Source organism: Pholcus phalangioides, unplaced genomic scaffold (assembly GCF_987345545.1).
Source record: "Pholcus phalangioides strain wild (caught in Gottingen) unplaced genomic scaffold, Ppha-v1.0 ptg000018l_1, whole genome shotgun sequence".
NCBI classification, from domain to species: Eukaryota; Metazoa; Arthropoda; class Arachnida; order Araneae; family Pholcidae; genus Pholcus; species Pholcus phalangioides.
The window spans coordinates 17,505,156-17,529,005 of record NW_028301611.1 but is presented as its reverse complement, the minus strand read 5'-3'; the positions used below and the strand labels follow the sequence as shown (position 1 = coordinate 17,529,005).

General features: G+C 38.7%; 1 protein-coding gene across 2 annotated transcripts; it reads left to right on the top strand.

The window, feature by feature from the left end:
- The first annotated feature begins 8,171 nt into the window (after positions 1-8,171).
- Positions 8,172-23,831, top strand: LOC149071780 (uncharacterized). 2 transcript variants are annotated; one of them, XM_089247620.1, is made up of 8 exons: positions 8,172-8,349; positions 13,133-13,677; positions 13,711-14,214; positions 17,710-17,779; positions 20,440-20,561; positions 20,662-20,757; positions 23,323-23,532; positions 23,617-23,831. In XM_089247620.1, the coding sequence occupies exons 1-8, from the start codon at positions 8,294-8,296 to the stop codon at positions 23,685-23,687; spliced, it is 1,674 nt and encodes a 557-aa protein (XP_089103746.1). In that variant the 5' UTR covers positions 8,172-8,293; the 3' UTR covers positions 23,688-23,831. The 2 variants fall into 2 exon arrangements, with proteins under 2 accessions (XP_089103746.1, XP_089103745.1); XM_089247619.1 differs by having other exon boundaries at positions 8,173-8,349; positions 13,133-14,214.
- The last annotated feature ends 19 nt before the right edge of the window (positions 23,832-23,850 follow it).

Genomic DNA, 23,850 nt, shown 5'->3' with positions numbered 1-23,850 from the left:
ATGAACCAACGCTCCATGAAGCGAATTCAAGCTGAGTTGAAATGTATTTCAAATTTCCTATAGTGATCCGATTACTCTTCTCCATGTCAAGCACGACACATAATGAAACTTCCTTTTTCCTCATCCCAAATATTGGATAAAATGCAAAATACAGGTGAAATTGGCTAATCCGAAGTTTCAGATTACTTGAATTTCAGAAATTCCCGTCTATTTTTATATCCCCCCAGTTTTATATTCAATTTAATATTGAAAAATTACCTGTTTGAGATTCGAATTTTTTTCTTCTTAATGTTTTGCATGATTCGAAGTTTGATTCAGATACGCCATGTGCAAAGTGTCTCTTTTCTCAGAGTTACTGGTTAACTTTTAGTCACCTTTTTCGTTATTCCGTGGTTTATCTGTGTTTTTCAGAATAATATGTAGCCTTATAACTCATAGTTATTAAAAATTTACAATCAACAAAATCTCAATTTTTTTTTGTTTTGACTCAAAGGCCGGAATTCCACTAAAAAAGTTTGATAAAAGATTTTTTTACAAAACTTTAAAAAACAATAAACCTATCGGTCACATCCGACTGGAATGTAATTAATGCGCGTATTAGTTGCATTTTTAAAGTTTTATAAAAGAACATCTATAAAACTTTTTTTTTTATTTACACGCACTGGTTTTTGTTGTTCTCGCTGCAACTGGTAATTTATTGGACCTTGGATGTGTGACGTTACCTGCCAACGCCCTGCAAATGCAAATGTTGCTGGCATCGGGAAATACGGAAATTCTTGTGTGCGGTAATCTTTAAAAGCCGGAGTGTGTGCTGAGAAATCGCAGTTAGTGAAATCAGTTGGAGATACATGTCTCTTTAGCATTATTGCTCGCTCATTTTGTAACATGAAATGTAGCTTGCATGATAATTTTTTTTTTACTCACGGATACGGACTACGTCCACGACATGAATTTTTACATAAAAATTTGAATTTAAGATAAGTGTTTAAATATTTCCTAAACACACATAATTATGTTAAAATAAAACCAATGTTACAATCAATTGTTTTAATGAAGAATTAATTCCATGAACTACGCTGCATATGGAAAAGAAAAGTAACAAATTTTACTGCACCTACTGTGAAAGTCTCGGAAGGAAGCGTTGCGATCTGGAGTTTTTTCAACTATGTTAAAAGAAAATATAATAATATATATATAATAAGAAGTGAATATTTTTTGGCATACATAGCAGTGATGTATTCACTTATGAAAGGATCATTTCTTCCTTCGAGAAGAAAATGCGACTCCAGAATGAAAATGTCGGAGTACAGAATATTTGTTTAAATTTATGTAAAATCAGTTGAAAAAAACATAAATGGCACAATAAAATTTCAAAAATTTTATCACTTCACCATAATTTTAATCACACATATGCATGAAAGATTATTTCAGTGGAACAATTTTATGTAGCTACAGCCCCCTCATATCTTCAGGCCAATTATGGTAGAGAAGAAAAGAAGAAAGGGAAGGAAGAGAAATGGCAAAAGAAAGGCAAGAAGGTGGCCATGCTTGGCTGAAGTGTCACCAAATTCCCCCATGTGCGGAAATGGACTATGCGAATCTGTCACAAAAAAATCTTTTTTTCTTCGTACCAGCTTAGTTGTGATTTCTGTGCTGGCTTTGCCTGGATGAGTCTGAAAAAGATGATTATTCTCCTCAAACTTTGCTTTTGTGGTCAGGAGATCGATATTTGTGAATTAGTCATTTACCATTGGCTGAATGAGTGACTGGAATATTGAAAATGACAAAAAATGTGCTGTGCTGCGAAATAACTTTTCTTACTGATGATAACTTCACATATTGTAAATATGTTTTAGAATATAAGTCGCGTATCTAGATGTTAAACACAGGAAATAAAAATTGAGTTGAAATACAATTTTAAGGTATGCAAATACGTTGAAAACGTCATTTTGGAAGAAAATATAGATTTTTATCTATTTATTTATTTTTATGAAAGCTCTGTTTGTTGTGATTCCAAAACAGTTGATCAATTCTGTCGCACCACGGCCATTTTTTTCACGCGAGGGTTAATTAGACCGGGACCTACAATTTATTGCCTATTCCAAAGGGCAACCTTTTATATATACTCACCGAAAGGTTGATGCGCTAACCTCCCGGGTGTGGGACTCGCTACGGTAGCGATATTTTTCTGTGGGTCATATATGTCGCCGTTTCTGTTATAGCCCTGTGTCAGGATAGTTTTCTGACAAGGACGAGCCGTGTATCACGCTCGCGACACCTCTGAACATCTTTGGTACTTTGGCCGGGTTTTCGCTAGGAGTAGAATTTCTACGTCATGTGCAGCGTGAAAATGCTGATTGGTTAAAAACTTGAAATTCAGGTTTCTTCACCAATCAGTGTTTTCACGCTGCACGCGCCGTAGTAACATCCTCCTAGGCCAACCAGGCTTTTGAGTGAGTATCTTATCGGCCTGAGCTACCGCGTTCGATTCCGAAACAGGCCTAGTTTTGTTAATATGGCGCTTAGAATCGAAGAAGTTACGTTTTCATACACAAGAGTAATGCGTGAATACAAAACTTGAAATGTGTTTGACGGAGAATGCTATTTTTGACATTTTACTTGAGTTAGGAATATATTAATTTTTCTATAATTATTATGTAATTAAATTAACAATTATAATAATTATATATATATAGTTAATAATATATTTATAATAGTCAAAATAATAACAAAAAAATAAGCCTCCAGCCACCTCGTTGGGCATTGTGCCTATTGTGGCGTTGTTTTTGTATAAGAATACCTTAAATTAGGAAAATATTGGGTTTTTTCATTTTTTTGTTCCCATGTACACTTCATATATACTTCTTTTACTTGAGTTTGAACCATAATTAATAAAAATCTATTTATTATATCATTACGAAATTTTTTGATATAATATTCTGATATATATTTTTGAGGCTATGAACCAAAAAATCCAAGATCCATCACATATATTTGTCTGATTACAGTGTTTTATAGACAATATGTAGGATGAAATTTCAAAAAATTCAGACGTACATAAACAGATTTGAGTGTAACTTATCAGCGTACCCATACAATCCTATAAATTTTATTTCAGAACCTGCATCATTACCAGCTGAATGTACTGTGGAAATAACAAAGCATTCCATTCGTAGAATTTTTTTGTAATCGCGTTTTTTGAATATTACACGAATTTTGCTTGAAGGAATTTGACATGAAAATGCTTTTTTCGTAGAAAATGGCATACGTAGCCCAAAATTTATTATTGTTTTCAGCATTTCGAAATATTTTCTATCAAAAAAATGTCCATTAAAGTTCTCTTTAGAACCATTTTATAGAAAAGTGCTTTCGAACGGATACCTTAAATTAGGAAAATAGTGGGACTTTTTCCATCTTTGTTCCCATATACACTTTATTCTCTCAAAAATAATTGCCAAGATATTTTCGATGTGTCTGTCACCTTTATATGTTTAAAACATTTTGTTTTTCATTCTAAGTTCTTGTTTACTAATACAAATACAAATACAACACCACAACAGGCAAATTGCCCAACGAGATGGCTGACTTAAGAACATCATGGATCCCCGAGCCCTTTTTTACCCTACCTACGAGCCCTACCTACTACTGCTACACCACACATGCACCCCGCCCACAACCCCCCGCGGAACCCCCAACGAATCATACATGCGGGAATGTGCGTGTGCGTGTAGTGAAACCTGACGTGAAGTTTTGTTGTTTCTCTGTAATGCTTGTTATGTGTAGTGCTGCCATCTGCCACCAGTTTTTCAAACTATGAGTGAAGTGTTATGATTGAATGAATTTTCGTTGTAGGACTGTTGCTCTCTGTGGCGAGACTTTTTAACGGGGAGATCGGTTCGCATTTGCGCCTTGAAGTTGGGAACCACAGAAAACCAACTTCAGCCGACCACCACTGTGGGGTTCGAACCCGGATCCTCGCATCACGAGTCCGGCACTACTACCAACGGTTGAGAAATTTTCTTGGATATAGACTTTCTTCGCTACGCTATTCTTTGAGACAAAAATTCCTGACAATGACTCAATTTACTGGAGGTTTCTTTTTTGTGATCAGAATATCCAATTTCGTTGCTGACACGTCAGAGGAATGCATGTTGGAAGTGTAATGCGAATTGCAATTTTTTAAGAGTTTTTTCAGCACGGCTTAGAACGTATATCATTTCCATTGCATGTCACGCGGAAACAAGACTCGTGTTTCATTGTTGTCGCGAATCATTGTTCCTTACCCCACGTATTCAACACACACACACACGCGCGCGCGCGCACACACACACACACATACACGCATATACACACGCGGAAATATTTTCATTGAATTGATGAAGTCACGTCAGTGTATCACGGAAGAGAGAAAGTTTTACCAGCTGTGGATCTAGATGTAAATAGAAAAATTAGTGATATACGGAGTGTCGTGTAAGTCCTAATTCGATCATTATCTCATCAACTGCTCGTAGTAGAGGAATGATTCCAATTTAGAAAATGCTCAAAATGTGTTCAGGAATGATTCTGTACCAGTTACAAGAGTGAAAATAATGCAGTGTGCCATAAAATAAAATAACTAAATTTTTTTACGGTTCCCCCCTGCCCTTGAACTCCCAATAAAAAAAAATGTTGCTCTGTCTCTCCAGAGGACAGTAAAAATATTCATGTTTCAATATTCGCTGAGATATTTGAATTCAAGAATCGGAGAAGAGCTGGGAAAGAACAGCATAAAACTAATGGAAAACCCTCCTTTCTCCTAATTTATGATGTTCTTTCCTAACTTTTCTCCGATTTTCGAATATAAATATTCAGCAAATATTGTACTTAGAAACATGGAATTTTTTTTGTCCTCATGAGACAGGGAAACAACTTTCTTATTAGAAAATGGAAGACCGAAAAAATACACTATGCAATGCATAATGCATCGTTTCAACAACCCAATCATCACCATACACAATGCACGATGACCGTGACCGCAGTTGGTAGGCGTTTCAGATTCTAAGAATCCTCCTCTCTGTGTCATCATTGGTGTGGTACTGTATTACATCAACAATGAGATAGCACCACAATGCTATAACGGACATTGCCACTAGAGAATTTACGATGCATCGTTTCAACAAATCACTCACCACCGTATACAATTTACGATGCATCATTTCAACAAGCCAATCAATATCGTGCACACTTTACGATGCATCCATCGTTTCAGCAAGCAATGATCATCTTGCACAATTCATGATGCATCCATCGTTTCAGCAAGCAATGATCATCTTGCACAATTCATGATGCATCATTTCAAGAAGCTAATCATTGTAATACTCTGTATGATGCCAATAAGAAGCCATCTTGTAAATCATCGTTAATGGAAATTTTAGAAAAATCAATCGCTGTCACAAGCGAAGCTCCATTCAAAAACGTTAACCATCATTGGCATGCCAAGGCAAAGTTCAGATAGACCAATTCAATCATCGCTTCTAGGCCTTTTGGACTACGCTAATCAATTCGCCATTCAATACGCATGCTTGCAATGAAAAAGCCATACATATGCTCACAAATACATCATAAATGCTGTCGAAAACTTTGTTGTTGTTGGGAATAATTATATCGCGGGACAACACAGAGCGAAAACTTTAATATCACGAACGGTATTTGAAAAGATTTGTTTTATATGGTATATGACACACACAAAGTTGCACGGCACTCATATACGCTTGCCAGATATCAGGAATTTCTGCAGCTCGCGGGAGATAAATTTGCGTGTGTATAAGGGTGACCATAAGACCCGCACTTTACGGGACATTCCCGTATATATAGCTTTAATCATTCCAACTTTTTTTATAAAATATCCTGTTTTTTTTCTTCACTTGCAACATGTTTTGCTTGAATTTTTGAAATTAATAATCAAAATTATTTTCACGATTTATGAATTTAATCTTGATAATTCAACCACAACTAATTATAATCCTATAAGTATACTCATCTCATATAATTGTCAAACAACTATTTTTATTTGGTGAATTACAGTTTTACCCATTAAACTCGTAGTAGCCCTCTATTTCCTGGCTTTGGCAGTTTTTCAGCAATTTCAGAGATAGATGACAATTTTACTTACTTCTGACAATTTTTTTGGCTGTAATTGAAGACTTTGCTTGCTTCTAACATTTTTTGGCGATAATTGGCGACTTTGCTCACTTTTGAAATTTTTTTTCAGATAAATGGAAACATTTCCGTATGGAGCCGTTCAAGTATTACGTAAGCAAATTTTTAGCCATTTTTGACCCCTCCTTGTCAGCAAAATTTCATCATCAGCTCTCCCCTCTGAATACTAACTCATATTTTCATAAAGGGTGGTTGATGACGTAAGCATTATCCAACCCCCCCCCCCTCCTTGTCATCAAAAGTCAGCAAATCTGAATCCCTCTTCCCTCCCATCGATGATGACGTAATACTTGAATGACCCCTATGAACCCGGATTTCTATCCGCATTTTTAGAAAGGATATATGGTCATTTAAGACATTTATCGTGTTGTGTGTATTGAGATACTTGATATTTTTCTACGGAAACACTTTCTCTTGCCGAATAGAACCACTTGGCGGACTAAATTTGACCCGCGAACCGGAGGGTTGTGCACAGTGACGTATTTTTATTGGGGGGGGGGGGGCTTAGCGTTGTATAGCCCGGGTGGCAAATTTGAGGAATGATCAGCCAAGAAAATTAGTAGAATGGGAGAAGGGTGGCTAAATGTGTACAGTCGAATTCCGTTATAACGAACTCCAAGAGACAGGAGAAATCACTTCGTTAGAACGAAATTTCGTTATAAAGGAATTCCAGGTTATTGCATTGTTTCTATGTATCTCTTATCTGGGAGATCAGAAACATGTTCGTTAAAATGAGATTTTCGCTATAATGGTATTCATTAAAACAGGATTCGACTGTATATATAGCTCTCAATAAATCCACCTCTACCTAGACAGCTATGGGCTAGATCAGTGAGGGACTTAGAAAGTGATCTAGGGAGTTTGCAGGCACATGAGTGAGCAAAAGAGTGACTTCAAGCGTGCGCAAGCGTTCGAATGGCCAAAAGGAATGACCTATAGAGCGAGGGACCAGGCCAGAGAGTGAAGAGACCTAGAATGCGTGCAAACATGTTAATGACCAAAAGAGTGACCTAGAATACGTGCAAACATGTTAATGACCAAAAGAGTGACCTAGAATGCGTGCAAACATGTTAATGACCAAAAGAGTCATCTAGAGCGTGTGCAAACATGTTAATGACCAAAAGAGTCATCTAGAGCGTGTGCAAACATGTTAATGACCAAAAGAGTCATCTAGAGCGTGTGCAATCGAGTGAATTGCCTAAACCGTGAACTAGAGTGCGTGCAAGTACATGAATGACCAAAAGAATGACCTAGAGCATGTTCAAAGTCGCAAATGATGCAAACAGTGGCCCAGCAAGTAACCATGTCAGTGAGCAATCAAACGAGTGAGCTAGAGCGTGTGCAAGCATGTGAGTGAGCAAAACAATGGTTACAAGCATATGAATTACTAAAAGAGTGACTAAAATTCGCGTAGCCCGCAGGCGGAAAAAAAACCATAAATGCACCTCTGGTTGCGCACCCCTCTTTTCCACCAAGGCCCACGTCTCCTGAGACGAACCAGCTTATATCCCCTAGGGGGGCAGAGCTGGGGCCATGGTTGGTCTGGAGGCTCCTGGTTCACGCTATAATTCATTGTTATCTCGATACCATTCAATATGGAATTCACAATTCTTTTATACTTAGAACTTGACCTTTAAGGTCAAAATCGTAATCAATATCTCAGTTAGGATAGATTCAAATGCTTCTGGAACCATTGGACAATTTTCCTACTGTTCGAAAGCCCGATGTCGTATAAAATCTTGAATGGGAGAACAACTACCATGCCAAACTCGGTCAGTTTTCCCGTCCGTTCGCGAAATTTCATTGTCGTGTTGCAAGTCCATTCTCTCTTTTCACCGTCCACAGTATCACAATCCCTCTATGTGTGTGCTCATTCTTTTTTATTCTCATTATTTAGTTTCTCGTGTCGGTTCAAGGACACCATGACGCACGTCCTAAGCAAACAACTTCCTGCAGATTGTGCCTGCGAAGAGCGATTTCATAGCTTTATTTTCTACTTAACGCGTATCCACAAGTGTAACAAGCTCATTATACACTCATTTTTCACTGCGTATCTACCTCAGAAAAAAGTGCAAAAAATAGAAAAACAAATGTCATGAAATGGATTATAATATTCGCCGTCGTTCTGACGTTGATAGCATGTCCGACTACGTGAGTATTAAAACTAAAATTTTTGGTGCTTTTTTAATAAGTAATTATTAGAGCCCGGATTATACGAGCTAAAAGAAAAAAAGTGGTAAAATATGCATTAAGAAAAGCTGAAATATGCGCACAAAAAATTAAGATAAATCTCCATTTAAAAATGCCGAAATATATGAAATCCAAAATATGTGCTGAAAATGGAAACAAATCCACGTAGTAATGCTAAAGTATGCGATTAAGTATGAAAAAATATACGCGAAAAGTATGAAAAATATGTATTTAAAAGTGTGAAAAATGAAAATTGTTGAAATATGCATTAAAAATGCTGAAATATGCCTTTAAAAATTCCGAAATAGGCATTAAATGTAAAATTTGCTTTAAAAATTCTTCAATATTTCCCATGGCTATATTGAAAAGTACACGTTAAGTGAAAAAAAGATGCATTTGGAAATGCTGAAGCTTCCGTAAATAGGATAAATATTAAAAAAAAAGACGAAAATTTTTGAAAAGTTGAATTATAAACGAAAAATATGCACAAAAATGAAAAATATGCACAAAAATGAAAAACATACGCATATAATAGCATGAATATAAATTAACAACAATAATGGGCAGAGTACCAATCCGTGAGGGGTACCCGAGCTAACATTCAGATATGGTTAAGGATAATAGCATGTAAACATGATATCATTTCATGAGATCGTTACAGAGTGTTCATTTAATGAGAGGTATCACGGCATTGGTGTGATGGTCTATTTAATTGCAGGTATCATAAAATTATTAGTGAGTATCCTTTTATTTATATGTGCAATGAAATAGTTAGTGAGGGTCCGTTTAATCAGATGTATCACGGAATCAGTAGAGAGTGTCTGTTTAATTGCGAGCATCACGGAAATGCCGTTATAATTAGTGGCATCATGAATTTCTTACTGAGTGTCCGTTCAATCAGAGGTGTCGAGGAATCATTAGAGAGTGTCCGATGTCACAGGTGTCATGAAATGATAAGACAAACATGAGAGAAAAAAAATTCTGAAGGAGGGGGTGATGTAATAAAAATTTAGGGAAACTATGATTTTTAACGGAAGGTGGTGTCGTGAAACATTAACGTGTTTAATTCATGATACCATTAATGAGAGTCATCACAAAATCATTAGCGAGTGTACGTTTAATGACAGGTATCACGAAGTCATTAGAGAGTGTCCGTTTAGTGAAAGATGTCACGAAATGATTCACGAGTTTCCGTTCAATGAGAGATATCATGAAATAATTAGTGAAAGTTCGTGTAATCTTTCAGCATGAAATTGTTATCAAGTGTCCGTTTAATGAGAAAAGTATCACCAGATCATTAGCAAGTGTTCATTTAATGAGAAATTTCACGAAATCATTACCAAGTACCTGTTTAATAACAAGTATCACAAAATCATTAGTGAGGGTCTGGTAATGAGAGGTATCATGACACAAATATTTTGTTAATCATACTTAACTAATTTTTATGTAATTTCTAGAAAGTGAAACGGTTTTTGATTTAAAAACGACTATATATATGTTATCAGTAATTTTAATATTCTGTTTTTATACAGTATGTTAAAATTCCAGTAAATACAATTTATTAAAAATAATATATATATTGAAATTAATTTTTAAACTATTGTTCATGAATTTGGAAATATTAGTGTTTATTGAAATCGATTTTCATAAATTCAATTTGGAATATACATATATTATGTAATTATTTTATTTATTTCGCTAATCATTTCACTCGCCTCAAAACAACACGACATACAGTCGACTCGACGCTCGTTATGGAGACTGCCCCCCCGTTATAGCGACCATCCCATTACAACGACCGGTAGGATAAGTCGCAAATGTTTTCTTAGAACGACAATCATGTATGTTTTACTTTCGATATACGTCGCCCCCAATATAACGTCCGTTTTTGACGGGACGAAGGGGGTCGTTATATCGAGCGTCGACTTTATTTCTCTATTGGTACAAATTTTAGTTATTTTTATGAATAAAATAAAATTTTAAAAACAGCAAACAATGAATAAAATGTGTAATTAAGTGTATTTTGGAAATGGAATAGTCTAGTAGAATTTTAATATTTTTTAATGTTTGAGATTTCCTATATTACGTAACCTTCATATACGTGTCCTTCATATATTACGTAATTAGAGGATGCAGAACGCAAATTCTTTTTAAAAATTTTGAATTTTCTGTTACAGCAGAACCTCTCGATAACGGACACCCATGGGGCGAAAAAATTTTGTCTGTTAGGGGCCGTTCAAGTGTTACGTGAGCAAATTTTTAGCCATTTTTGACCCCCTATCTGTCAGCAAAAGTCAACAAAACTCTGACCCCCTCCCCCTTGTCAGCAAAATTTCGTCAGCACTGCCCCCTACCTCCTAACGCATATTGGTGGGGTCAGAAACGTACGCGGGAAGGGGAGGGGCATAGGCTCCTCCCCTCCCCCAGACGAAAAAAAAATATTTTTTTAAAAATTAAAATTTCGAAAGAAAATACCTTTATATGTTATTATAATCGATTTCTGTTAATTTCAATGCTATTTGAAAGGTAAGAGCTCAAAATTTCTCTTTAAGAAATTTATTGCGACCCACCCTTTAAGCCATATATAGTAAACCCTTGGCCCGCAGACCAAATGTGGCCCTGAAGGTTATCTGATGTGGCTTGACCCGCCCAAACCTAATTTTGTAAAAATGAACTGAGCGGCACATTTACAAATCGCTTCAATGACAAGTGGCATAATTCCAGAGCATCTAAGTGGCCCGGGGCACATTTTCAGAGCATTTAAGTGGCCCGGGGCACATTTTCAGATCACTAAAGTAGGCCTCGAATGTCACTTTCACATTCAAAGATCACTGAAGTAGGCCTCGAAGGTCACTTTCACATTCAAAGATCACTTAAGTAACCCGCGACACAGTTCCAGAACACTTAAACGATCCGTGGCACATTTAGAGATCCCTTGAGTGACATGCGGCACAGTTTTAGAGCACTTAAGCGGCCCCCACAGTGCGGTTCTACATCACTCAAGTTACCCGCGGAACATTCCCAGATCACTCAATTGATTTGTGGCATAATTACGGATCACTCGAGTGATGCTTGGCACAGTTCCAGAGAACTTAAGCGGCCCAAATACATTTCCAGAGCACTTAAGCGGCTGGGACGCATTTCCAGAGCACCTGAAGGATCCGTGGCACATTTATAGATCACTGAAGTGGCTCTATATGGGACGTATCAATAGGAAGATTGTTAGTTCAGGTGCCCAATAACTATCGAAAGGTTTTTTTTTTTTTCGATTTTGGCGCACCGAATAAGATGCCATTAAGAATATTTCATGTTTCCGTGAAGGGGGTGGTCGATGACGTAAGCATCATCCAAACCCTCCCCCTCCCCCCCCTGTCACCAAAAGTCAGCAAATCGGAACCCCCCCCCCCACCATCGATGCTGACGTAATGACCCCTTAACGGGGAGTGTCCGCTAATCAGGAGATACGATATACAGTGAAGCCTCGTTTATTTGACTTTCACATTTATACAACGTTTGTCTTCGATCGCAATCGGGGTTCCCATATGTTCTAATGTTAAAATGTACGTATATGCTACTGTGTTTACAAATGATGCACCGGTGGTTATACCAATCGTCTCGATACAGAAAGTTTGCTTGAATTTACAGCATTTATCATTTTTTACCGGTGATTATGTATAATTCCCAAATAAAGTTGGAAAGTCTGATAAATATGAAAAAAAAAATTATAATCTTTCTTCTCTTCATTAAACCAATTACTTATTTTTAAGTATACAGGGCACGTGCACTTCACACATATTTCGGAATAAAATTAAAATAAAGTGAACTTTCACATAACGACATTATCAGTCTTGTAATGTTGGCTTTCTTCACACATTACCATTCGAATTCACCATATTGGACCATGGTAATTAAGTTCAGTTAATTAAGTGATTAATTGACGATTTATCATATTTATCAACACGATAATGGGATTAAACATAATCTTTTTTGAATATGATTGATTCTCGATTTACGACCAAAAGTTCATAAATCAGTGTTAGGTAAAAAAATTGAGTTTGCCTGATTTTACTGTCCCTAACGGGAGGTTAAATACCTGAAAGCCCTATTCCGCAGCACCGGGGTTCGGAAAAGTGTCCGTAAACAGCAGGTGCCCGTTAACGAGGGGTGTCCGTTATGGGAGGTTACACTATACTGTATATTCATGAAGAAGAAATATTTTCTGATTAAAAAGATAAATAAATAAAATCACGCAATAATAAGTGAAGAATTTGAGAAAACTGAAAATAATAAATCTGTGTTGAAAAATTTGAAACCAAAACCTAATTCAAAACAAATTAAATTGAAGCAGTAAAAAGTAGAATTTTTTTATGAAAGCAACAAATGAAACATTAAATGAAACCCCCCCCCCTCCCCGAAAAATAATTAAAAAAACTAAAAACCATAAAAAAATGAAAAGTTAATAAATATTTATGGGAAAATTAAGAAATTAGAAAAGAATATAGATATGCTAAAAAACAAAAATTCAGAAATTTCACAGAATTTCAATCGATGGGGAAGAAAATATCGCTTCGAAATTTTACGAAATAAATAAAAGTAATATTATGTTTATTTTCTCTGTGTTTTTATTCTTTTCAAATTGAATTTTTTTAATTTTTATTCCATCTCACGAAATTTAATCGTTAAGTTCATTTGGAATATGGTGAAATATTGAAAACACCACGCATCTTTTTTTTGTCTATTTCAGTTATGCTAGAGGTGGCCGCGGTGGAGGGGGCCGCGGTGGTGGGGGCCGCGGCCGCGGTTCCAGTAGCCGTGGCTCCAGCAGCCGGGGCTCTTCTTCGTCCTCAACGGCAAACAGAGGAACGCAATACGATCGAAGTCGATCCGGCAACAGTGGCAATTCCCAACCCGCTCAGGCAAAACCAATTGACCTACCGAAACTCCCTCCTATCGCCAAACCGAAACCTTCGGCTCCTGAACTTCCGGTGCAGCCCTCGGCCCCGAGACTACCACCGATAAACGCCCCGAACCAACAGCCTGCTTACAATCCAAATTTCAAATCCCAGAATCCTCCGCCGTACCCAGGATCGGCAACTAACTTGGGACAGCCACCAGCCTATCCGGGTCCCAACAGCCCTCCGGCGTATCCGGGAGGAGTGAATCAAAGACCACCACCGTATGATTTCAATCAAGCCAGACCAGCAGGTGGGGCCCCGTATCCTCAGCAACCTGGCTCAGTCAATGCTCCATACCCAAGGCAACCTGGAAGTGCACCATACCCGCAACAACCTGGTTCCGTCAACGCTCCGTATCCGAGACAACCTGGAAGTGCACCGTACCCCCAGCAACCTGGTTCCGTCAACGCTCCGTACCCGAGGCAGCCTGGTTCAGTGAATGCTCCGTATCCTCGTCAACCAGGAAGTGCACCGTACCCTCAACAGCCGGGGATGAATTACGCACCACCTCCGGCTTACACTCAGTACAGCAGTATGCCGATAGGCGGTAATGTCTATGCAAAACCTTACAAGAAGAAAGGCTTTCTGGGACAGATCATGTCCTCTGGCGGTGGTGGCTATGGAAGTTACAAAGCTCCGAAATATGGAGGTGGAATGGGAGGATACGGCGGTGGTAGATCGGGCATGTCCCCAGCGATGTACCCGATACTACCGATGACGATGGCACACAAGAGAAAGAGGCCAAGCTTGTTGCCAGCGGTCGCTGGAGCATCTTTGTTATTGTTCCCGATGATGTATTTCCACCATCATCGCCACGGCTACTGGGGTTCTAATTATGGACCTTACTATGGCATCGAGCACGAGAGCTATCGTAAGTTATGTGAAATTCAGTGTTATATATTGTCCCTAATTATATACATATCTCGGCATCAGGGTTTGACAAATCTTTTAAAAAAATTTAAATGTCCAGTCGGGCGTGTGACTAGAAACAATACATGCCCGCAATGAATTATTTTACATGCCGGAAAATATCACTAAATATCATTACTAGCTTTTCATTGTAAAAACTTTACTCATTGTTCAAAAGAACGAACAAAATAGCTTCGTGTAATAGCTAGTCACACAACTCCCTTCACACAAAAAATTATCATAATGAATAAATCATGATAGAATCTGCCTTATCACTACTAACGAGTTGGGTTGGAAATAAAGGTGCCATCTATAGGTGGCCGCATCAAGTTACGTAGGGAAAACATCTTATCTATAAGATGCTTCCTCCGGGTTCGAACCTGGGACGACTACATTCATGATGGTACACGAGCACCTTACCGCTATGCCATTCGGGATACGCTCTAGAATTGGACTTGGGCGGGTGCGAGGGACGCAGTAGCAGCAGACCGAAAATTACAGGGCGCGTATCAATAATTAAAAAACCCTATTTCAAAGCTGCCTATAGTCGAAACCAGTCATCAGAAAATTGTGAAATTTTATGATTTGATAAAATTCCCATCACTTTCTGAAATCAAAAGGATGGGAATGATTGCTTTTTCACCGAAAATAAAACGTTCCAAATTATTTTTTAGAAGTTATTCTGCTAATTTTTTCTTGGACATTCATTCCTCGAATTTTCTGCCTCTCTGAATGTTCCGCCCTGGACTATAGAACACCAAGCTTTGGTTGCTGACTGACATTGTTCCTTGCATTATGGGTCAATCTTTCGGTCACTCACATACTTACACACACTCTAGGTCAATCTTTATGTTGCTCAATGACATGGTTCCTTGCATTATGGGCCACTCTTTCGATCATTTACACTTTTACGCATTCTTTGTATCATTTTTTGGTCATTCACATGCCTACACACGCTGTAGGTCATTCCCTGACCCAGGGCCGTCATTTCAACTTTTTCCGGGGGGGGGGGGTGAAGCACATGTACTCAATGTATGTATATATACATTTGTGTATATATATACCATTTTTAGTGTATTTTCAAAAGCCAGGAGTGGGGCAACGGTCCCCCCTGCCATCCCCCTAAATGACGGGCCTGCCCTGACCTGTTACTTCACTCTGTAGGTCGTTCATTTGGCAATCACGTGCTTGCCCACACTCTAGGTCACTCACTGACTTGGTCTTTCGCTCTATAGGTGATTTTTTGGTCATTCATATGCCTGAGTCACTGATTTACACACTCACGTGTTTGCAAACCCTCTAGGTCACTTTTTTTTTATCCCTCACTGATCTAATCCCTAGCTTTGTGGGCAGATGCGGATTTATTGAGGATTATACAAGTTTTTTTGCCACCCTTCTCCAACTATACTAATTTTCTTGGACACTCATCCCTCAAATTTGCTGTTTCTCGCAACTATTTTTTTAAATTTTTTCTTGATTTGTATCCTAAACACTACCTTTATACGAAATTACATGTTTTTAAGGGCCACTAGAACTGCCTAGGACTTTTGATGATGGTCAGTCAGTGTCAAATAACGGAACTTGGAATTCGAATTTTCCAAAAACTACTAATGATAAAAAAATTAAATTCAGAGATGAAATTGAAATTGTAAAATACTCTGAATATACCAAGTTTCAAGTTTCTGATCAACTTCAGTACAAAGATATGAGGGTCTAAAAAGTATCTGAGTTGCTTTCAGAAAATGATGTTACGGCCGCGCTTGTTTTGCTCGACTTTACGGGGACACTGCCACCCCCCCCCCCAAGATTAAAGACTGATAATGTTGTTATAAATGTTTTTTCATGCATATTTTAATTTAATTTTTACTGCAAAATACACTCAGTGGCCGAAAAATTAGGAACACCCCTCACACAAACTTTGACTCTTCCGTGTTGCACGTGAGCTGAAGCTATAAACCGAATTTGCCTATAAAAAGCTTTCTCCTGGTCAAAAGCACTAGTTAGCATTGCACTTTGTCTGTTCATGGGGGAAAAACAAGAGATTTGAGTTAAGAGATTTGACGTTGATGGCAAGATCAGTGTTATCAATTACTTATCCGTGGAGAAGCCAGCACGAAGCCATGAATCCAGCATGCCTTATGACAACTATTCAAGCGGCGGAATCACGGTCTGGGGCGCATTTTCCTGGTGTATTCTTGGTCCTTTTTTTTCCATTGGAAACACGAATCCGTCAACGCCAGCGCCTACCTCCACATTATTACACCCGGTTGCACCTACTTACATGCACCCGTTTATGGCCATAATGTTTCCTGATGATGATGAATATTTTTCCAGCAGGACAATGCATCCTCCCACGGTGCAGGAATTATCTCAGATTGGTTTGAGGAACATGATTCATTGAAGCAATAGTTTCAACTGCTTCAATGTAACCCCCCCCCTCCCCACCCTCTCAGTCAACCGATCTCAACCCAATTGAGCATTTTTGAAACGTCTGTTAAAAGCTTCGAAACACCATCTTCTAATCGGCGAGAATTGAGTACTGCCATTTCGTTATCACGGGTTAATATTCCCCCTCAACGGTTTCAGCAACTTGCAGAGTCCATGCCTAGAAGAATATCTGGTGTCACGAAAGCCAGAGGAGGTTTCACACGGTATTAGTCTTAAGTAGCAGGGTGTTCGTAATTTTTTAGCCACTGGGTGTATAATTAGTTCACATATCATGTACAGGTAAAAATAATGAATTGGTTTAATGAAAAGAAGAAAGGCTATAAACTTTTCCACGTTTGTCAGACTTTCAACTTTATTTGGGAAATTAAATTTTATTACAGCAGTATATGTTTCACATGACCACTACTAAACACTATCACACATTGTACAACACATTATGTCTTATCCCCTGTGCTGGTGGTCACGTGGAACACATGCTGCTGCAATAAACGATTTGGAGGCATTCTGTTCGTTATTTGCATATTTTTTCTTTGATTTGTGTACGTCAGCGCCAACTATCGGCTGTTTTTTTAGGTTTTTTTTCTCCTGTCTTAAAAAAAAACATTCCCGTGACCTAGCTATGCTAACCCTGCAAACCGTTTTTTATTTCGGTTATTTTTCCGGTTTTTATGACTTTTTAAAGTTTATAATTCTTGCCCACACTGTATTAAAATATATATTAACCAATTGCGGCCGAAGCTAAACGTCATGATAATGTGAAATTCATATAAACGTGATTTCACTGCATATCGCCCAAAATGAATGGGTATAATGTTCCTGCCTATTTTTTGGTGGTGGTAGTGGGGGGGGGGTGTGCAAAATACAGCCTGAATGGATGCTTATCTGTATCACGATATCACGATGTAAGTGCAAAATCATGAGTTGCTTTTCGTGATTTAATAATATAAATAAATAAAATTTATTCATTGTTATCGTGAGACTATATAATATTTACTTTTTTTTTTCTCAGGCGGAAGATGTGCCAAACCCTTGACGCCAACAAATGGGCTGATCGAGTGCAATAGTACACAACGAGGAGCGTGAGTATTCATCACTTAAGGCAATGGTACCCCCTAGCTGAGTGCCGCGGCGTCCTGGGGTGCTAGGTGCGCCGCGACGTCACTCACAGGTCCCACAAAGTTGAATTACTAATCCAATGGTATGACAGGGCCTTAAAACATGTACTTATTTTCAACACTATACGTATATTGTTTGAAAATTTACTCCTCCAATCTAACCGTACTACGACTTTCTGTCTTTTAAACCAATCACAAGTCCGGTTTATCGCCATGGGCAATTTGCTAGTGATTGAGTTGTGTCGTCGGAAGTGTGAGTGTGCGTACGCGTAGGTCTGAGGGCTTATCTAGTGTTGTGTCTGATTTCTCAGTGAAGCCATCTATATTACAAATTCTGAGTTAAGTGAAATGTTTGAATATTTGTACGTTATAGGTCCAGTGCTTTCTGAGGCGAGGCTTTATAACTGGGAGATCGGCTCGCATTCGTGTTTACCGTACTGCGACTCTTAGGTAAGCCTGACTTGAGGCACCGTGGAAAAAATATTGTTTCACTTCAGCTGCCGTGAACTGAAAATGTTAAGGAACCGCTGGCTCAAGGCGCCCTTGATGACAAGATCCGATTCATTGGACATAAACAATGGCGAAATTGCACCAAGATGAGGATAGAATCCGCCGTCATCGGTAGCGAAGAATATCGCCCGAGACTTCAATAATATTAGAGACTAGCTCTAATACTCGGCACTGCACCGGTTTTCCCCACGTACTGAGAGCATTGAGGAAGTGGTAAATCATTACAAAGACATATACAGGGTGGGAAAAACGTCCGTAGAAATTTTAAAAATTCATAAAAACCGGAAAAATAACCGAAATAAAAAACGGTTTGCAGGGTTAGCATCGCTAGGTCACGGGAATGTTTCTAACATGGGAAAAAATAACGCAAGAAACAGCCGATAGGACGTACACAAATCAAAGAAAAGATACTCAAATTACGAACAGAACGCCTACAAATCGTTTATTACAGTAGCATGTGTTCCCCATGACCACCACCACAGGGGTAACATATTGCAGGCGAGTCACAAATCCAGCAACGGCAGAGTGCAGCAGGTCCAGTGTACACATACTGCTGTAATAAACGATTTGGGGGCATTCTGTTCGTTATTTGCGTATCTTTTCTTCGACTTGTGTACGTTAGTGCCACCAATCGGCTATTTTTTTTAGTTATTTTTCCTCGTCTTAAAAAAATTCTCGTGACCTAGTGATGCTATAAACCCGCAAACCGTTTTTTATTTCGGTTATTTTTCCGGTTTTTATGACTTTTTAAATTTCTTACGGACTTTTTGTCCACCCTGTACATGCCTGAAACGCATTGCTAGGGAACCACGTTAACCAAAGCAAACATTCCAAAAGCCATTGTTGTGGCTCAGGAATCATTGTTGCTCGACAGTTTTTTTTTCCCATTTCGCACATTTCCCTGCTACGATGAACTTTAACAGTAGCCTATCGTTCAAGTCGGTTGCTGTTTAGTATGTATACATGCAGAATTTTGCGACTATCCGCTTAAAATTGTAGGTTTGTAGAGAGAACATAGACACACACAGACACACACACACATTCGGAGACAGAAAATAAATTTTATTTACAGGATGGTTATAAATAAACTGACATTACTCCGACCTATATATATACGCAGCACCACATGTGACTGACGTATTTAGTTGAAACTTGGTATGCACATTGTTTGAACAGTGGGAAAAAGTTAACTGCGATAAAAAAAAAAAAAGCGCGGCTTTTTCACCTGGTTGTCAAAAATTGAACTATTTTTTATTGACTGGTTCTTTTCTCCCATGGTTCATATATTCTATTTGCCATGTTTCGTCAAACTACCTCCATCAGAATGGGTGCTACATACGTCTCAGTATCGTCAGTTTATTTATAACCACACTGTATATAGATACCAGGACTCCCGCTGCCGATAGCTAGTGTACCAAATCGTGATGAAATGTTTTATTTTTCGAGTTAATAAAAGATGTTTTTCGCATGAATATAGACTACCCCCTAGGTGCCTATAAATTGAGAAACCTCATCGTGCTCCATCTTATAGCGGCACAAAAGCAGTCTTTTGTTCAAAGTGAGTTGTAGTCGTTGAAAAAAAATCAGGATAGGGAACACCGATCGGCGATAGCGATAATTTTGAAGTCACTTTTATTTCCAAAATGGCAGATGAGTCAACCCTGGGTGTCAAGGAGCCTAGACTGCCCTAGCTCCAATGTCGCTAGGAAAGACTACAGTCGGTATATGCCATAGTTTTCCAACCTTTCTCGTACCATCACCCTCTTCTTCAGAAATTTTTTTCTCCCATCGCTCCCCAACGCCTTCTAACCCATAGGATCCTATGTTATACCCATAGCTTCTACCCCCCCCCCCCGGAACTTTCCATCGCTCCCAAGGGGGTGTTAACGCCCACGTTGGGAATCACTGGTATATGCCAACCTCACTAAGTAACATGCCAATTTAGCTATTATTTCCTCCCATTTGGCTTCAGCTTTTTGTTGTTTTTCCCGTCCGTATAGCCTGTGATGTGCAAAAACTTACATGTACCAGGAAGGCGTAAAAATGATTTTGAGTACGAATATCACGAATATTTCGACACTGAACTTTTATTTATTTTTTTCCCTCGCCAACAGCAAATGCAGAGCATCATGTAAAGAAGGATATCATTTCGTCGATAACTCGACTTTCAGAGAGAACGAATGTTGGCACATTGGAGGAGTTTGGCGGCCTACACGGAATTTCCCGGTCTGTGAACGTAAGTATCGGAATTTTCCAATTAAATCCTCATGAGGTAAAACAAATATCGACATGCGTGTTCGGGTACTATGTTCAAACTTCTTTTTTTAATTTTACAGCCATTTGCAATAGCACGTGCCAAAACGGTGGGAAATGCGTCGGTGCTAACGTTTGTTCCTGTTCGCCGTCCTATAGAGGCGATGTATGCCAACATCGTGAGTATCATCGCTAACCCAGAAATCAAATTACTAGTTGAATCTTTTGGAATAAGTGTCTCTTATTTCTCTCCTAATGCAACGCACCATGTCAAGGTATTTCTGGCGTTGGCGTAAGTCAATGCTCTACTGCCATTTCCTTCTCAGCCCATTTTGGGTTCTGTTTCAGACAGTTTGAAAGAGCTAGAGAGTTCCTGCGAGGAAATGTTCCGTGAGAAGCTTCTAGCCATTTCAGTCGCAGAATATATGACAGTCTTTAGTTTCTGTTTGGCAGGGGGAAATGTCCAGCATTAATCTGTTCGTGCATATCTAAAGAAACTTGTACTCTCCACTTGGTTTCTATAGCGTAGTTGGTAGAGCACTCGTTCGACATACGAGGGACCCGAGTCCCGGCAGAGACAAAAATTTTTCCAAAAATCAACAACATCTCTACATGAAATCGTCCTAAAAGCCAGTTTTCACACACACACTACATCTTGTAGTTTACGTAATCCTACCCTTGTTCTGTACATTGGTACTTGAGCAGTATTTTTCCAGTATCCTGCTACATTTATCGCACCTGTAGCAATTCTAGATTATTTTTCTCTACTACAGTAAAACCACTCTTTTACGGACACCAAAGGGACAAAAAAATCTGTCCATAAAAGAGGGATGACCGTTTGTCAAGGGTTTGAAATGAATACTTTGCTTATAAAATGGGAAATTATTCTTTTTCCGTAAAATAAAGGTGACCACAGCAGGGAGGGAGGTGACCGTTAAGACGGGTTTTAATGTACTAAACAAATTCCTGAAGAGCTTTCTGGCTTGGTTCCCTGAAAGGAATATTTCAAGTGCACGATGTTCATTGGATTAATTATACTGAGTTATAAACGGAGTATTCCACAATTACTGCCAAAATTAAAGTGGTGATAGTGCCCGTGAAGACAAATTTTTTGCAATGGAACCAATGATCGCAAAATTTATATGGATAATGCTTGCATTACCCCACTTCAGAATTCGTCAAAATATGACAACCTTACTCATACCATGAGAAACAACGGGGGGGGGGGTTTCTAATCACGGGTGAGGGCAAACACTTAGGGAAGAATATGGTCGCTTCATCTTTCAAATCTTTCAGATTGTGTGTGAGGGATATTTTTGCCCTCTTAAATCCCGCAGTCTGTTTTTCTCTTTCTCTTCTTTTTTGCGTGTTTACCTGCGCTGACCAAAAAAGTTGTTTGCGACTTCGGTTCATACTGCAAACTTTGTTTTGGCGTGTACTATCACTCTCTTATTTTGACAGAAGAGTTCCTGGATGCCCTGTATATATCACTCCGTCCCGAATTTCACTGTTGATGTTTTGGTAAGGCTCGGTGGCTGCGACTTTACCACACACCAACTCCGGTCATATCACCATACAACTATTTTCTACCGAACGATGTGTACTAGACTTGAAGGCACCGTTTATCGGTGGTCGACTCAGGCTCATTGGGGAAAAGAACTTGTTATTTGTGTTCTAACCCAGAATCAAACCTGCAGGCTCTAGGGATGGAACTTTGCAATCACGGAAGTCAGGAAAGGTAAGACAAGTGTCATTTTTTAATGTAAATTTTCACTCTGTCGTATCATCTCTTCTTCCTCACGCCATCGAAATTGACCACCGATGATCAGAGCTATGTCGACGTCTTCCCCACGTTCAAAGGCCTCTCAAACTTCAGAATTTATTACCGGGTAAATTGCGTTCCAAGCAAGTAGTCTAACATTTTTAAGCTTTCTCCGGGGTGAGCTAAACACTAACGTAGAATCTGACGAATTTTTCAGAAATGTCCTTAAGACAGCGGTTCTCAACCGGTGCTCCGCGGAGCCGTAAGGGCTCCTTGTGCAACCCTCAGGGGCTCCGCGGTGACTGGAGGAAAATAAAATGAATCAGTAAATTTGATAGATAAGTAAATAAGAGAGGCCTACAAGATTCTGCCATAAAAATTATGTACATAAAAGAGCTCCTCGAGTCAAATAGGGCTCCGCCATAGTAATTATATGCTTAAAAGGGCTCCGCGAGTCAAAAAGTTTGAGAACCGCTGTCGTAAGGCATTCGAATTTTTTCCCTCATCTGTACGAAATATCCTAAAATAATCCATTTACTCAGACGCATAGGTATTTAACAACATCATTTGGCTCCGTTGCATGGCAGGGGAATATACAGCAAAGAAATTACCCTGAGCCATCGTAACAGCATCATAGGCCTTGAAAATGACTATTAATTTATGTAGTCTCTAGAAAATTGTAACTAGATCTCACTGAGTCATCTACAAAGGCTAGCAGAGATCTTGATCTCACTATCATGAGGATCCCCTTGCCTGGGGGGGGGAGGGGGCATTATATTCAATGACAGAACAACATTGCCACCGATATTAAAACAAAAACAACCCTCGCAATAAGCATATATTTATTTCGAAACTTGGAAATTAATAAATCTTTTATTTTATGTGCATTAATGATGGTTGCCTTGGAAAGAAATGTTCATGCAGAACTACATTAAAATCTTGAATAGAAATGTCCTTTTTTTTCTCCTTCTTGAAAATTCAGATTTCTTGAACTGCGACGTCCGTAAATTGGCTGGAGAAAACAGCAATAGTATCGGTTGGTCTTGCAGCCATTTGAAAAACGAAACCATGTGCAAGATCAGGTGCCGTGAAGACCTTGCACATTTCTTGGAAGAGCCCAAAGACGTCAGAAGTTATCATTGTACAATAGAAGGTCGATGGACCCCGGAAACGGTGCCACCCTGCATTTCTGGTAAGTACGCAATAATTCGAGTTTAAGAACCACGCCACTACGTATTCCTCTCACACCACATAATTTAACTGTTTCCTTTCACAGATGAAGTCAAAGATATCGTCTCTTCCGTCGCCTCTGACATCAAAAAAGATCTCGAACCAAAAGACGAATGAAGGGTCATCATCATGCATCTGATGACTGTGTTTATTCTATTTTCATGCAGAGAAAATAAGATATTTTTATGTTGGATTGTACATGATCAACGTGCGCGCAATATCACGCGCACTCACTTGGATAATAAAAAGAAAATTCTTGAATATCGCAATGTTTTATCGA